Source organism: Coturnix japonica, chromosome 3 (assembly GCF_001577835.2).
Source record: "Coturnix japonica isolate 7356 chromosome 3, Coturnix japonica 2.1, whole genome shotgun sequence".
In the NCBI taxonomy this organism is placed as follows: Eukaryota; Metazoa; Chordata; class Aves; order Galliformes; family Phasianidae; genus Coturnix; species Coturnix japonica.
In genome coordinates, this window is record NC_029518.1 from 28,091,398 (window position 1) to 28,105,914 (window position 14,517).

Here is a 14,517-nt window from a genome sequence, read left to right on the forward strand (position 1 = left end):
AGAAAATAAACATCAGCTGTTCTCTTAATACCTTCACTGCTGTTCTCATGTTCTTGGAAGATACATCTTCTTCAATGAAATTGTACTCATAGCAGTTCTTTTCAAGTGCCTGTATGTACCACTATCAGCAATAATTTAACAACTCATGCAGTACATTAAAGCCTAATTAGAGGAACTTCTCCGATGTTACTTAATGCAGTACAATTACCAAGGAAAGCAAGTGGAGGCAGAAAATTTCACAAATTCAGGTTACCTACATCTTCAGGCATTTTACATATTCAAATCTGCCAACAGCAAGTTTCCCATTTAAAATTATTTTTTCTAACTCAGCTGAGAAGTACAGGATCAGGTCTGGGATGATCATTATCTCCACAAATAACTGAACTTTATTTGAGCTGCTGAGAGGCTGTCTAATGATTAGCAACATTTAGTGATGGTATCAACTCACTATAGACAAGGTGCAGTACACATAGCAAATCAGTATCCACTAGAAAAGAACAACTGCTTACTTATGAAAAAGGAGGAGGGATGCTGTCTTCATAGTAAATAGAAATTGCTGAGATTCTATGCAAGATGCAGCGGAGATGGTGTTGCCTTAGTTCTTTCCACACTTACTTACATCAGTAATCTCATTAATTCCAGATGCTGCTCTTAATGAGCACACATGGCCTGGATCTGTTATGATCTCTCTAGGAAAGACCCCCCCCCCAAACTTGCCATGTGACCAACAATGAGGGACTGTCACCCTTTCTGGAACTCCAGGAAGGAAGCAGAGCTCTGAAAGAGTGCAAGAAGCAACTTGCACATCCACTTTCAGGATTGGAATGAGGGTCCCAGTCCTCAGAAAGCGCCTCACACTTACTGGAAATTAAGTGAATTCAGACACACGAGGCCAAACCATGGACCAAAGGAAATGAGGACACGGAGCCATGGAAACAAATTAAAACTTGAGATGGAGCACAACCTGTGGATTAAACACTGCTAATGTTGGGTGTTTAAATTAGAGCTACATGCCTAAATCTCAGTTGTTAATAACAACTCTCAATGTAGTTAAAATCGTCAATGTTTGCCAGAGAGCTACTCAAACAACCAATTTTAAGCATCTGTATTAAGAGTAAGCTGAAAAAAAATTTTTTAATCTCTGCTGATGGCAAAGAAGGTTTCAGCACACACCTCTACCATGGATGCTGACATTCATGTTGTCTTGGTCCAAAAGTTGAATCACACTGGATGTCAATTTTTCATTATGAAGACATGTAAATAAGTATAAATATTGGGCTATCAGTTACTCTTCAATGGAGAGTACATTGTCAAGTATAAGAAATCTGGACACTGAAAACTGGGGAGTGGGTTTAGATCATAAAGGACAAAGAAATAACACTTTTTAGAGAAACACACATTTTGGAGTGATCCAAGAAAGAAATTCAAAACTAATACAGGCAAGATAATTCCAGTGTACTACTCTTATATCATCCTCAGTTTTAAATCAAGTACTCTGAAAAATTTGGGAAGAAAAGCTTTGTGGTAGTCACATCATAAAGATGTACAAAGTCAACCAGCAGATATGCTCCCAGGTGTGTCACCTATCACTCAATGCGAATCCAAATGTTAACTTTGTGTTAAGCGATGACCTAGTCCTATCCTGATTACATTTGATGAATCAATTTATTATATTATATTTGATCTTGATATGTTGAATGTAACAAAAATATTAGGCCTTGAATCTGGGTACTAAGGAAAAAAAAACAACACTAATTGCTGTGGAATTACTACATCGCAAATGGTTAACATCAGACCTTTGAAAATGATTCTAACACAAACATACAAGGTAGTCCAGACATTTATTCAGATTTCTACAGTATGTTGATATAAATTTTCCTTTTCACTTAAGACACATGCAATAGAACTAAAATCTCTTGGAAAGCCTGCATTTGAAAATGCTAGCAACACTTTAAAATCACCATTTTAAAAACAATTTCCTGCAGAATACAAGTATATGGGTATACAGCAAAATAGTGTGCTGCAGTATTCAAATTTCACATGTGTCATTTTAAGCAGTCCTGAATAACTTATCAATTGCCACTGCCAAAATGAGAACACTGAAACCAATATGCTCTACGTCTGATGGAAACCAGAAGTTCCTATGTTCCCAGTACTTTTAAGGAGTACTTCTTACTCCTCTGCGTAGTTTGTGTATGCTTGAGCACACAATACTAAAACCTGTTAGATGATCTTGTAATGTTTTCGATAAAGAGAATAAGAGTTCAACAGAATTCAACAACTAACAAGCATCTTCATTGCTACAGGATCCTTCCAGGCGGTATTCTTCCTCTCTGCTGCCAGCTGAGCAGCGGTATCTGCTTTGAAGGATTATAAGATTAACAAGTAAATAGCCTTTAAAGACACTAAGATGTTTGCGTCACCAGGTTCTCTGCTCTGACAATATTGTATTAGTCTATTTCCAAAAGATGAACAGGACTCCTACATGAGGTAAAGTAGTAGCAACAGCCAGCAGTGTAAGGCAGAGAAAAGAGTTGCCTTAAGACATCAGACTACTTGGATACTATGAGTCAAAATGGAAAAATGTCATAAGAAACATATAAGATAAGTGGTCATATCTCTGTCACATAATAGCTCCAAAGACAGGTCATCAGAATCCTTATCTCTGAAAACCAAGTAACAGATATTTAAGCAGAGATCCATCTCATTTAACTTTTCATACCTTCCTAAGACATCCAAAGAGTGTTTCTGCTCAATATTTTCCACTCTGTCAGTAAAGAAAGGCTTATCCAGAAGGCTGTTTAGGACACCAATGGGCCAATCTACATGGCAGTGTTTCCCTAACACTGACTACCAGGTCCCTTACCCCGGCACCAACTCCATAAGACTTGGTGTGTGCCAGCCTTAGATCCTGAAGGCCTTTAAACAATGATCCACCGCATTCCAATCCACAAGACAACATTAAGTTTAGAATACAAAAAGAAAAGCCACAAAAAATAAAACAGCCATTAAAAATGTCCATAATCCTAAACATCAGGAGACTACTCTCCAATTATTGTAACATTACCATAGTGCCCATTTTGTGTGAGAAAATTTATAAGAAAAAAAAATCGGAATAGACTTATTCAAGTGGATGCCTATTAACACACAAATAATAGCTCATAATCCAGATCTCTGTGGACAAGTTATAAAAAACCAACAACACAAGCTATCTAAGATTTCCTGGCACTGGCTACATAGCCTATTTCACTGGCTACATCAGAAGAAAGTGGAAAGTTTTCTAGAGAGTTGACCTTGAGGAGGTGACGCAATATGAGAATATCGGGAAGGATATTATTCACAGTTTGTGTAATAAATAAGGTCAGAGGAGACCAGTGAAAAGCAAGAGGCTCAAATCCTAGAGTTCTCAAGGAGAAAAGTGGCAGAGTCAGTGTTAATAAATAGGAAAGCTAAAGTTAATCTGCAGGGAAAGTTCAGCTGAAAATCCGCTAAAAACCAAACAACTTCAACATGTTTGATTCTTGTTCTTTTTACAACACATAGGGGCTATATGAATAAATGTACAAGCTACGCATTCCTAAATACAATCAGCATTGACTGGTCACTCACAGTTCCAAGGAATTAAATGTGCACATAAGACCCCTGTGCTGATGCAGCCCCACTGCCAAGCTTCATGCTGCAGGGGATGTGTATGGTAATAAAAAAAATTCTCCTGCCCCAGATGCTATGATGGGAATCCTGGGACCTATGTAACTTCTCATTATGTAGAAAAATGCTGCTTCAGCACCTAACACAACAGGCTGAATTTAATATAATCAAATATGTAGAACAGAAATGATGGGCATATACTGACTGCAGGAAACTAATACTAGATGTATGCTATGAAGCTGGTCCCCTTTGGTTCTCTATACCTGTAGTTTCCAGTTTGGGATGTGCACACACCACAGGGTACCCAAGAATGTCAATTAAAGTGCTTTTTTTCTCTCACTCATTTAAAAATACATTAAAAACAAAGGTTTTTTAATCTTTATGTAATTTACAAATAAGAAAACATATACTAAGATACATGCTCACAAATTTCTTAATCACAGAGTTGATCCATCAAGAACTTTGGAGACTACTGCCTTTGAACCATGCACAATCCCTCTCAGGGAGGAATCAGAGAGGCTGAGTCCCTAAACCATAATAAGAAAAGTTGCTACAAGTTCTCCTGACCTTGAAGTACCTGAATAACATTAAAACACAAAATTTAACTTTGTAGTTCAGCTTATCATCTTAAAATTAAATCAGAATATAAACAGCATGAGAAATAAATATTTAGTTGAATAAGATGCAGATGAGAATACTCTCTGTGACCGGGCTTCTTACAGCTCAAGCCTCTTCCTGCAGGAGAAACAAATAGCCATTTCCCTTCTACTCATTGACCTGACCTCAAGACTTCGTAAGAGGTTTATTCAAAACAAGTTTAAAATTCCCATGGACATTTTTGATGCAAATCTTAATGCACCTCACTGAAAGATCACAGTTCCCTTTATGTATATATTCTTTTTATATAGAGATATGAATCTCAAAGAATTAAGTTGTGTGTAGTGAAGATACAGTTCACATTCCAAAAAAAAGATCCAGAGATCTCTCTTCATCTATGCTACCAAACAGGCCTCTTCACTGCAGAGTGCTACACAAATCTAAAAGTTTATGATAGATTAAGAGTGGGAAGGTTAAAGTTACACAGGTAGCACGCTAAACAGAGATGGGAATTATCTGGAGGAGAATAAAAAGAAAGATGGTAGAGAGAGGTTGAACTCGGGAAGACTGTGATAAGTACACAGCAGTGATAACTGCTTGTTTCCTTCTGATTATGTTACATCCAAAAGGACATGTTAAATACAGAACAGTTTGATAAGGAAGCTATTCATAATATAAGACACATTTTAACAAGTAGAGAAATCAGTCAGACTCTTCTGTGCTTGTATAAGTCGAAGGGAACCTTTTTTTTTTTTTTAAGCCAGTTGGCATATGCTTCATCTTCAGTGAGGTATGTGCAAAGACATTTGGTTTAGCAATAACAAAATTATAGCTGTACGAGGTAGTGTATTTATTTGAATATGCAACAATGTAATCATTCAAATAAATGCACTCTTAGTTCTCTTTTTGCAGCACTTGAAGTCAGATATACATAAACTAATCCCTATAAATTAAATCCACACACAGTAAAATAAAGCATTATGCTTTTTAACTTTGTGTTCTGTTTTGCTTTAAACATTCTCCATGTGTCTTTGAATGGCTGCAGGTGTGGATTTTGTACCATTTCCATTTGTGGTTTTCCTATGACTGCACATCCAAAAAACTGTGTTCTCTATAATACTCCGTTTGCTGAGTGCTTTCAGAGCAGAAGGAATTTTGCTTCATGGTGATGGTCCGAAGTCCTTGAGGTGAGCAAAGAAGTAGAAATGAGTTACCAACAGGCCTAAGTTCAACCTTATTAAGATTGTCAAGCTGAACAGTGTATTTTCTTTAAAGCAGCATCTGGCCTTTGTTAGAACCAGACGGGAAGATGTCAAATTTGAGTAATTAGTTTAAGATTATGAAGAAAGCTCACAGATGCTGTAAACTGTATGGTGGATACCATAACTATTTATTGATGACAAGTACTGATAAACACATGGGCGAAAGAAAGCATTCCTTCTGGGGCAGATGTGGTTATCAAAAACAAAGATATCATTTGTTTTTGTAATGTGAGCACAGGGGACCAAAAATTGAAAGTGCTCTAAAACCCTGAATGCTGACCAGACTGCAGGAGAACATTTGCATTACAAGCCAGAATTCAGGCCCACCTGTGGTTCAGATTCAGAAAGCCTACACTCACTACCTGGACTGTGAGTAAATAAATTCATTTTCTTGTCCTCTCAAGTTTACATTATAGGATAAATAGGGGCTGGAAAAAAAAACAAAATAATGAGTACCTGTTAAACTAATGATCACGATAAGTGATTCCTCCCAGAATCAACAAGCAGATGTTTTGCTTTGACTCTGCAGAATAGGAAATACCATTTTTTATAGCATCTTTTACAAGTCAGAGGATGTAAACAATTCATAAAATAGTTCTACTGTTATCTGTCTTTCTATTTTACCCTCTTGGTCCAGTGTTTGAGGATGAATACTTGGCCTTCACTTTGCTACAGCTGTTACAATGCTGCCGCATGAATAAATATCCCAAGCATGGCCATCATTTATAAAGATTGTATTTCAAATTAACAGCTAAAGCAGTGAATAAAAATGTTAATGTCTTGATCTTGAAAGAGTGCAAGAACAGCTCTGACAGGCTGACCAACTTCCTTGATTACTGTTACAGAAAATTTAGAAGCTAATCTTTCAACCAAGTTATCCAAGAATTCTGAAATTTTAAGTGTCTGCCAGTGTCTGTTAAAAGAAAAAAATATTTCATCTGGCAGCAAAAGAGCATAAAACAATAAAGTCTGACAGACCAGAAATGATAATTACAGCAGGAACAGTAGAAACAAAGCTTTTACCAAATAAGGCTACAAGGTAGCCACTGCAGAGAATAAAAAAGCAAACCAATAATACACAGGGACAGCTTGGTTCTTACAACATAACTGCACCAGAAGAGCACGAGACTATGTCAAATTCAAATGCAATAACCAAGAATATTTCAAAGCAACACTTTGCTTTGAACACAGAGACCACAAAACTAAAAGCAAACCACAAATTATAAGATCTGTTGTTCAGCTAAGCACCTGTTCCAGAGATGACTTCCTCATCAATTAAGATATCTCACAGAGCATAATCAACTAAAAACCTAACACATTTAATAAATAAATAACTATACCCCACACTTCTCTACAGTGAAGTTACTAAAAGGGATTCCTAAAAGTTTGCATGACATTTGTTTTCAATTATCTTAAATCTGCAATTTGAGAAGGTACATTTATACCAGCTAAGACTCTGTTGAACCCACAGGAATAGCGATTTGCTGGGGGACAAGTTTTGTGGATCAAAAAATGGGTTATCTGCTCACAGTGACACCATTTGAGTAAATACCACTTCATAACAGAAAAGAAAGTGTCTCTTATGACATACCGCCATTCTAGCAACTTTTAATCCAAGGGCAGAAAACTGAATGGGGAACACATCATAAGCTGTCAAAAAAGATTCCAATTTCTTCCCAATCAGCACAAATACTTCCAAAAGCTGCTGGTCTTTCAATCTGCCTTCCCCAGCACAAAAGCCCTCATAGGTCATCAATTTTTTCCTACAAAATTACTTACAAAAAACACCTTTTAACATGAAACAATATTGACAGACCTTCCTCAACAGCATCAGTTTAACATAGTAGGATGGCGTACATCATACAGAGCAAAGAACTCTTTATTACACAGCAAATGACAACAATAAGGTAAGGCTTGTCTCTTAGTAAAGAAATCAGCTGATGTCTACGTTGAGTTTATAAGCAATTCCTTTAGGAAAAAAAAAAAAAAAAGCTTAATGTCACTCATTGCACTTGTACCTCTTGTCCTACATTAACTACATGTGTTAATGTAACAAAATGTGTTGTCTCACAGATCATTGCTGTTTTTGACCAACACTAAAACGCTAAGACACTTCCATCATTTTTTGAGAAAGCAAAAAGCACTTGAATAAAAAGATTTATTCAGAAGTATCCATGGAATTACTGATCATATGTTCAGAATTTCAATCGACTCGTAGAAAAATAGTAACTGCTTTATCTTTTCACAGTTCGAGTAATTATGCTCCAATTATGACCACTTCCTAGATAGGGAATACTCTTAAAATAATAATTATGTAGACGACTCCTTACTGAATTCCCTGCAAATAACCCATTGCTTTAAAATACATTGGGCAAATTTTCTTTCATTACTTTCAACAGTAGACCAAATAAAACGTAAGTCACATTTTTATGCTCCTTCTTGGAAATTCATCTGCACGTAATTGAAAACTTCTGGACAGCCTCAATTATTGAAAAGCAGTTGTACAGAGTCAACACGGTAGAACAGGAAAAATCTCTGATAAAAACTTCCAGTAGGGAAAGTAACAACATTTGAATGGGAATGTCATTTGAGCATTATTCAGTAAGGCATAGAATAAGTAGATCACTGTGATCCACACTGAGGTTCTAAAATTTATAAGTCTGTCCAAAATACAAAAAAACAGACATTTTTATACAGAGAATTGTGCAGGATATATGAAAAGGGACCAGAAGAAAAGCAGGAGGAAACATCAGAAGGAGAAACAGAGGTACTGATGCACATTAAAGGTAGACCTAAAAGGAGAGAAGGAGAGCAATAACGCTATCACCATCTCAGTGGTCTTGATCTTTCCACAATATCTTCTACAGTCTTGGGAAAAAAATTTCTTAAACTCTTCTTGGTCTCCACCTGTAGGGCGCATTTTATTCCCTGTTTGGAATGGACACCGCCAAGCACTTGCACACAAAACTTCTGCAGAAAGGTATGCACTTCCACTGAAGAGCATGCAATACCTTTCTATTTCTTTTCCCTGAACTCCCCATTCATAGCAGCTTGAACAAACTGCTTTAAATAAGACACTTCAAATGAGAGGTAAAAATAAATCTAAGCATTAAAAGACTGCTTCCTTTACTAAGTTCTGTCATTCCTGTGCAATGAATAAGGCAAGGATCCTGTGGAAAAAAAAGTAGGATGTAAACCTATAATTAAATACATATGCACAATAGGGCAGAAATTAAAGAGTATGAATAACACTGACTTGAACATTTCTTAATTTCTTACCACTTCATTTTACAGTTACAAATTAGTCACTGTCCTCCCACTCCCCACAGAGAGAAAATTCATTTCAAAACTAGGGTATTTTGGAATGCAGAATAATTTTGAGGAGAAACAGGACACATTACTAAGTAACTTCAAAAGTGAATGAGACAGGAAGCTCATATGTTATTCTATATGCATCCTTTCCTATGCACATATACCAACTCAGTTTTACAAGCCTCTGTAGAAACATCAGAACTGAAAAACCATATAACCTTCACATGCACCAATCACGCAGAATAATGAGGATCATCTATTCAGCAGAATGTTTCCACTCAGATTAAATGCTTTCATTCTCCAAGTCAGAAAAATATGGGAGGTTGGTTTGTTTAACTGTGCAACATACCCCATTCACAAAAACGAAGCAAAAAGAGAAAAACACCGAAAAACTCCACCACATTTCACTGAAGCACACAGGCGATCAAGGAGATCCTTCCTTTTAAAACACCAAGTTTTCATCACCTTCCATTGAAATGCTGGAGTTCTCTTTATGAAAACAGGCAAAGTCTCAGCTACCTGAAAAGTTACATTTTCCCCGTTCAGTTTCTTTTTGTGGGTTTTTATTTTTAATGGCTTATCCATACCTAGTAAAATTTTCAGGAAACAGAATTTGTTCCTTGCCTGGACTTGCTGGTACCACGTTTCAGTTGAAAGGATCAACTAAGTAGTTTCAAGAATCTGAAACAACCCATGGAAAAACTTGAGCAGCTTTAATACAGACACTGCAGCTTATTCTCACTGAAAAAAATCAAAGGTCTTCTAAAACTCAACACTAAAGTTTAAAAGCTAAGCACTAAATTTTACTTTGGTCTTTATCAAAGATAATGAATTTTAAAAACAAAGCAAAATGACGCCTAATTGCAATCTGATATTGGAGAAGCTAAACTGAATCAAGCGTATTGCTTCTGCTAAGGAAATGCACTTAGATTAAAGACAACCTAATGATCTAAAGCAGCTTCCTATTTCCCATTCTTAGTAGGTGTCTATTATTAGACATAGGAGATCATTATCCAAATAGGGCATGCAAATTTATATTTTCTAGGTCTAAGGAAGAACAAACACCTAAAGACACACTGAAAAGATGCTGCTCGCTGCTTTAAGTATGAACTTGCTAACAGCATTCTGTTTCATAGTTGTACTTAAAGTATCAAATGGTCAGAAGAAGATTTTCCACTCATTTTTTATAAACAGTAAGTAAACAAGTATGGAGCAGCACTTGAAAAGCATGAAGCACAAGCAAAACATAATTCAGATGTTAAAATTATGGGAACAATAAATGATCTCATAAGATCCAAATTGCTTCTGCTTTATGTATCAGGAGACATCTTGATCAAGACGAGCCCTAGCTAATGAGACACTCATTAGGAAAACAAATGCACAAATTATTTAAATAAAATACGTCTTCAGCTCACTTCAAAAGCTCCTCAAAGTCTATGACCTATGACACAACTTGACCTACAGGTGTGGGATCTCTCCTCTCCCAGTAGTACAAAGTTCAGTTCACTCAGCATTTTTAACTGTAGAGCTCTGAAGTCACAGTTTAGAATTTCTCCTTACTCCTCCTCTGTAAAACTGATGACACTCAGAGACAGGGTGGTACCATTTTTTTTAGGGGCTTCAGGACAGATAGCCATAGACAGATTAAAAATGCCTCTGCATTGGCAGTGATTTGTTTTCTATCCATTTTTAAACATAATGCTCCCTTATCTTTCCATCAAAACTATTATGAAGTGCTTTTGTTGAATACTTGCAGCAGGCTATTGTACACACTGAATCACAAATTGCATGGCCCGAGGCCAGGAAGGAAGGTGTGGAACATGCCTTTACAGGTCAGTTTCCACACTCTTAAGTTGGTAAGTATTTGAGTGAAGGTTGTGTTACAGCACAGATCTACATAGCAGACAAATTACACGACTGCCCATTCTCAACATTTCATAATTTCTGTTTAAAAAAAAAAAAAAAAAAAAGTCACAAGGGGGGAGGGGAAGGGAAGAAAGGAAGGGAGGAAATAACCTTATCCTCTCATAAAAGTCAGAAAAATTAAATCAAAAACGTACTTAACAGCAGTTCTTGCCAAAAAATCAGTAAAGAAAAAAAAACTTGTATTAATAGTAAACACGAGTCTGAAGTACTGAAGTATTTGCCTTACCATCCCTTTCTAAAAACCTTTCCTCTTTTTAATGCTTCAAATCCACCATAAACAAAGTGTGCTGTATTGCTCTTTTAAAGCAGTTTTTATTATTCTTACTTCAACACGTATATATTTTACAAATATGGATGTTATCAAAGAATGTGTTACTCATTTCAGGAACTTTCATCTCCAGTCTGATAGTCTAGCAGAAGTCTTAAGAAAGGGAACTGCTCTTTGTATCATCTGTCTGGATGAAAAGGAGAATAATTTGAAATAGCTTTTTTCCTCCCTCAGAACATGAAATATAGTGCACTTTAAAAAGGGCAGTATTGGCCAGGATCAGCACTGCCTGACATTATGTTTATACTAAAAGGAGACTAAAAATTACAAGTTCATATCTGGCATTCTTTAAGTACAAATTGGCAAAATAATTTCTAAAGGTTTTGTTTGTTTTCTAGGTTTTGGTTGCATTTTTTTTTTTAAACAGAAAGATACAACAATATTTTCACAATCACAACTAAAATACTTCCCAGCAGCACTTACGGATATCATGTCATAAACCAAAAAAGTGTAACAAGTGATTAAGTGATTCATCTACATGTCTGAATTTCATTTAGCTTACCGGTCTAATACTTGCACACAAATCCCTACCGGCACCATATACTGCATAGCTAAAATATGCAAATCCACTAACCCAGACAGCTTTCAGGGTTTGTTTTAACACAGTCGAACACTTACAGGGTTTAGACTGGCACACTGCTGATACTTTTATTGAGCAAGCAGAAAGAATAAACAGAGAAACGACTGGCTTCAATAACCGGACTGAACATTATCTCAGTTTCTAAAAATGACAAATATGAAATTTGACTGATTCTCAGCAGTAAGGAAGAAATTAAACTCCCCTTTTTTTTTTTTCCTTTTTCTTTTTCTTTTTTTTTTTTTTCTTTTTTTTTTTTTTTAAATAAAAAGGACCACAGTCTTAAGGAGCTTTCAAACTATTTGTTGAAGACAGAACATTAGCTCAGTTTTTATGGGCATCTGATACCTATTCAACTAAAAAGAGGAGGAAACAGAACTTTTTGTGGAGTCTGATATCTTTTCTTTTTAGAAACACAAACTCGGAGGGACTATTTTTATCAAAAGCTTCAGCTTTTAGCACTCCTAGCCCTGCAGCTAAACATTCAAATGAAAGCTACTTTTTATTTTTTTCTCCCTGTGACACAAAAGAAACTTTTGGGTTCATTTCAGAAGGAGACCAGAAAGCTTGTCTAACAACAGAAAATGGTTCCTACCCAGCAAAGCCCTCCAAACAAAGAGCTGCAGATGCACAACTGGTATTAATAACAAAAATCTCCTCCCTCCGTTAGTCAAGAGAGGACAGCTAAGGACAAACGCAATTTCAGAGTACTTACCTACTCGGAAGTTAGTGGCTGTCAGCGTGTCAGCAGCATGGCCATTCTCACTGATGAGGGTGGTGGTATTTCCCTTCTCACAGTTGTTCTGACAGTTGCCCTTGGTACAAGTCACTTTGCAGATGCTGGGTGTAAAGACCACCTTGATGCGACCAGTGTGATTTCCCACTGTCAGCGGAGGCAAAGAAAAAAAGAAAAGTAAACAGACCACTTTGGTATCCATTGATTTCCTTCAAAAAGTTTTTTGGAAGAAAAAAAAAAAAAAAAAAAAAAAAAAAAGAAAAAAAGGCGGGGGGTAGAAAAAAGGCGACAGGTCTCCAGGAGGAGGGCAGTCTGCAGTGCTCTCTCTCATAGATCTCCAGTGGTGTCTCTGAAACAGGAGTAGGAAGCTTAGCAAACAGAGCTCCGGGATACGCTCCAAAACCACATTTAAAGTCAAGTCACTGGAGTGGGATTAGTAATCACAATGCTGCACTTTATTCACAGTCAGACAAAGAGCAATACCAAGGGCATGACAGCTTAAATAGCCAACCCTGACAGGCAGATGTAATGTAAAGAGGCTGGCTGTGCACCTAGGGGTGAATAAACTCTTGTGTCCTCCCGCATACTTTTCCTGTTTCTGCACTTATTAAGTCACTATTTGTAGCTCGACCCCTGGAAATGTTTTAGGCATGCGGCATGTCTGAAAACATCTGTCTCAAATCTCCTGGCACCCCAGCCCGAAGTGGTCAAACCTTGTGACGCAGCTGCCTGGACCCATTTTTTTTCACAGTTTTTTGGCACCATTTTTCCACAAGTATTTACATATTATAGACTGAGCTCTGCTCGCAGCCTTTCTTTAAGTAATAAATAGCTCAGTCAGAGAAAAGGGTGAGGAAGTGTCAGTAGTTGAAAATACTCATTTCTAAGCTCAAAGGAAGAAAAAAAAAAAAGCTATTTTTTGACTGTACTTTTAACTGTATTTCTGTACAGTCATTTAAAGAACTTACATGTAATGAGGACTGAGTAACTTCAAATTAAGCTAATTTGAACAACTACTTGTTATAGAATTTGACTTAAAACCAGATGTATTTAATTCCAAATCCAGCAGCTGAAGCAAGAAAAGATTAAAACTACTAATTAGTAAAATTAAGGGGAAAGAACAGGTGTTATTTATTTACAAAGAAAACATTTTGTCCTCTGCACACCTAATAATAACTTCAGTAAGTTCTAGAAGATCTACTGTAGTACCTCTGAGAACACTAACCATAAATCCTTTTATAACAAAGCTAACAATCCCAAGAAATGATGCACAGGAACAGAAGAACCTCCGTCCTCCTGTTATAGAAGTTCTTGGACAGTCATACAACCTAGTTACAGATTATCCCTCCAGACAACTTCTATTTTATTTTTAAATCTCATGAAAATGAAGAAAACCTTTCCACTTCAAAAGAATATAAAGCCTCTCATTTTTGGCTCTTCATAAACAAATAAATTAAGTTGAGCCAACTGTTTTGTCTACAGTAAAGGCATTGCTCTATTTGAACAGCAGCTGCATTACAGATGCTACCACCTTATTTCAGTCTGGAAAAGTACTTCGAAGCATATGAACACAGACACAGAAATAAACATTTCAGTTAAAGGCTACTACTGAGATTTTGGTCAATTTAGAGACACCCCAACTCTTGGATGTCATCATTTCTTTAAAACTTACTGATACACCTTTCCCAATGAACAGAGATCTCATAACTTCTGAACTGCTGAGGCTACAACTTCTTACAATTTCTAAGCTTTCCTTTTGTTAAACAGAGTTTCACAAGCAATTTGTGAATTCACTTTGTCTTTTATCTATACAGTTATACATATGTATATACATACACACACATATCATATATATAAGCATATACATTTATATATATATATATATATATACATGATCTGCAATGAGATCTTTATCTCTCTATACCTTTTCCTAGAAAAGCCCCATCCATTTTCTATTTTACATTTTCAAATGTTTTAGTAACATTTTTTTCCTCCAGGATGTGATGTAATTAAAAAAACATGCTTAGTTGAGTCACAAAAGTCAGTCTTGCCTACACTGTAAAAACTACTGTATTGGGGGACCCATGCAAGTTTTCCATCTTCAGTTAAAAACAAACAAAAAATTGGAAAT

At 36.3% G+C, this 14,517-nt stretch overlaps 1 protein-coding gene across 7 annotated transcripts in view; it reads right to left on the reverse strand.

Moving 5' to 3' along the window:
- The window catches only part of LTBP1 (latent transforming growth factor beta binding protein 1), a 164,429-nt gene that overhangs the window by 95,685 nt on the left and 54,227 nt on the right, over nucleotides 1–14,517 (reverse strand). For 6 of the 7 annotated variants that reach the window (XM_015857695.2, XM_015857697.2, XM_015857698.2 and 3 more), the window contains exon 5: nucleotides 12,366–12,533. In XM_015857695.2, coding sequence (XP_015713181.1) covers nucleotides 12,366–12,533 — 168 coding nt within the window. Of the gene's footprint in view, nucleotides 1–12,365; nucleotides 12,604–14,517 lie in introns of those variants that run through there. The other variant, XM_015857701.1, reaches the window with a different exon arrangement.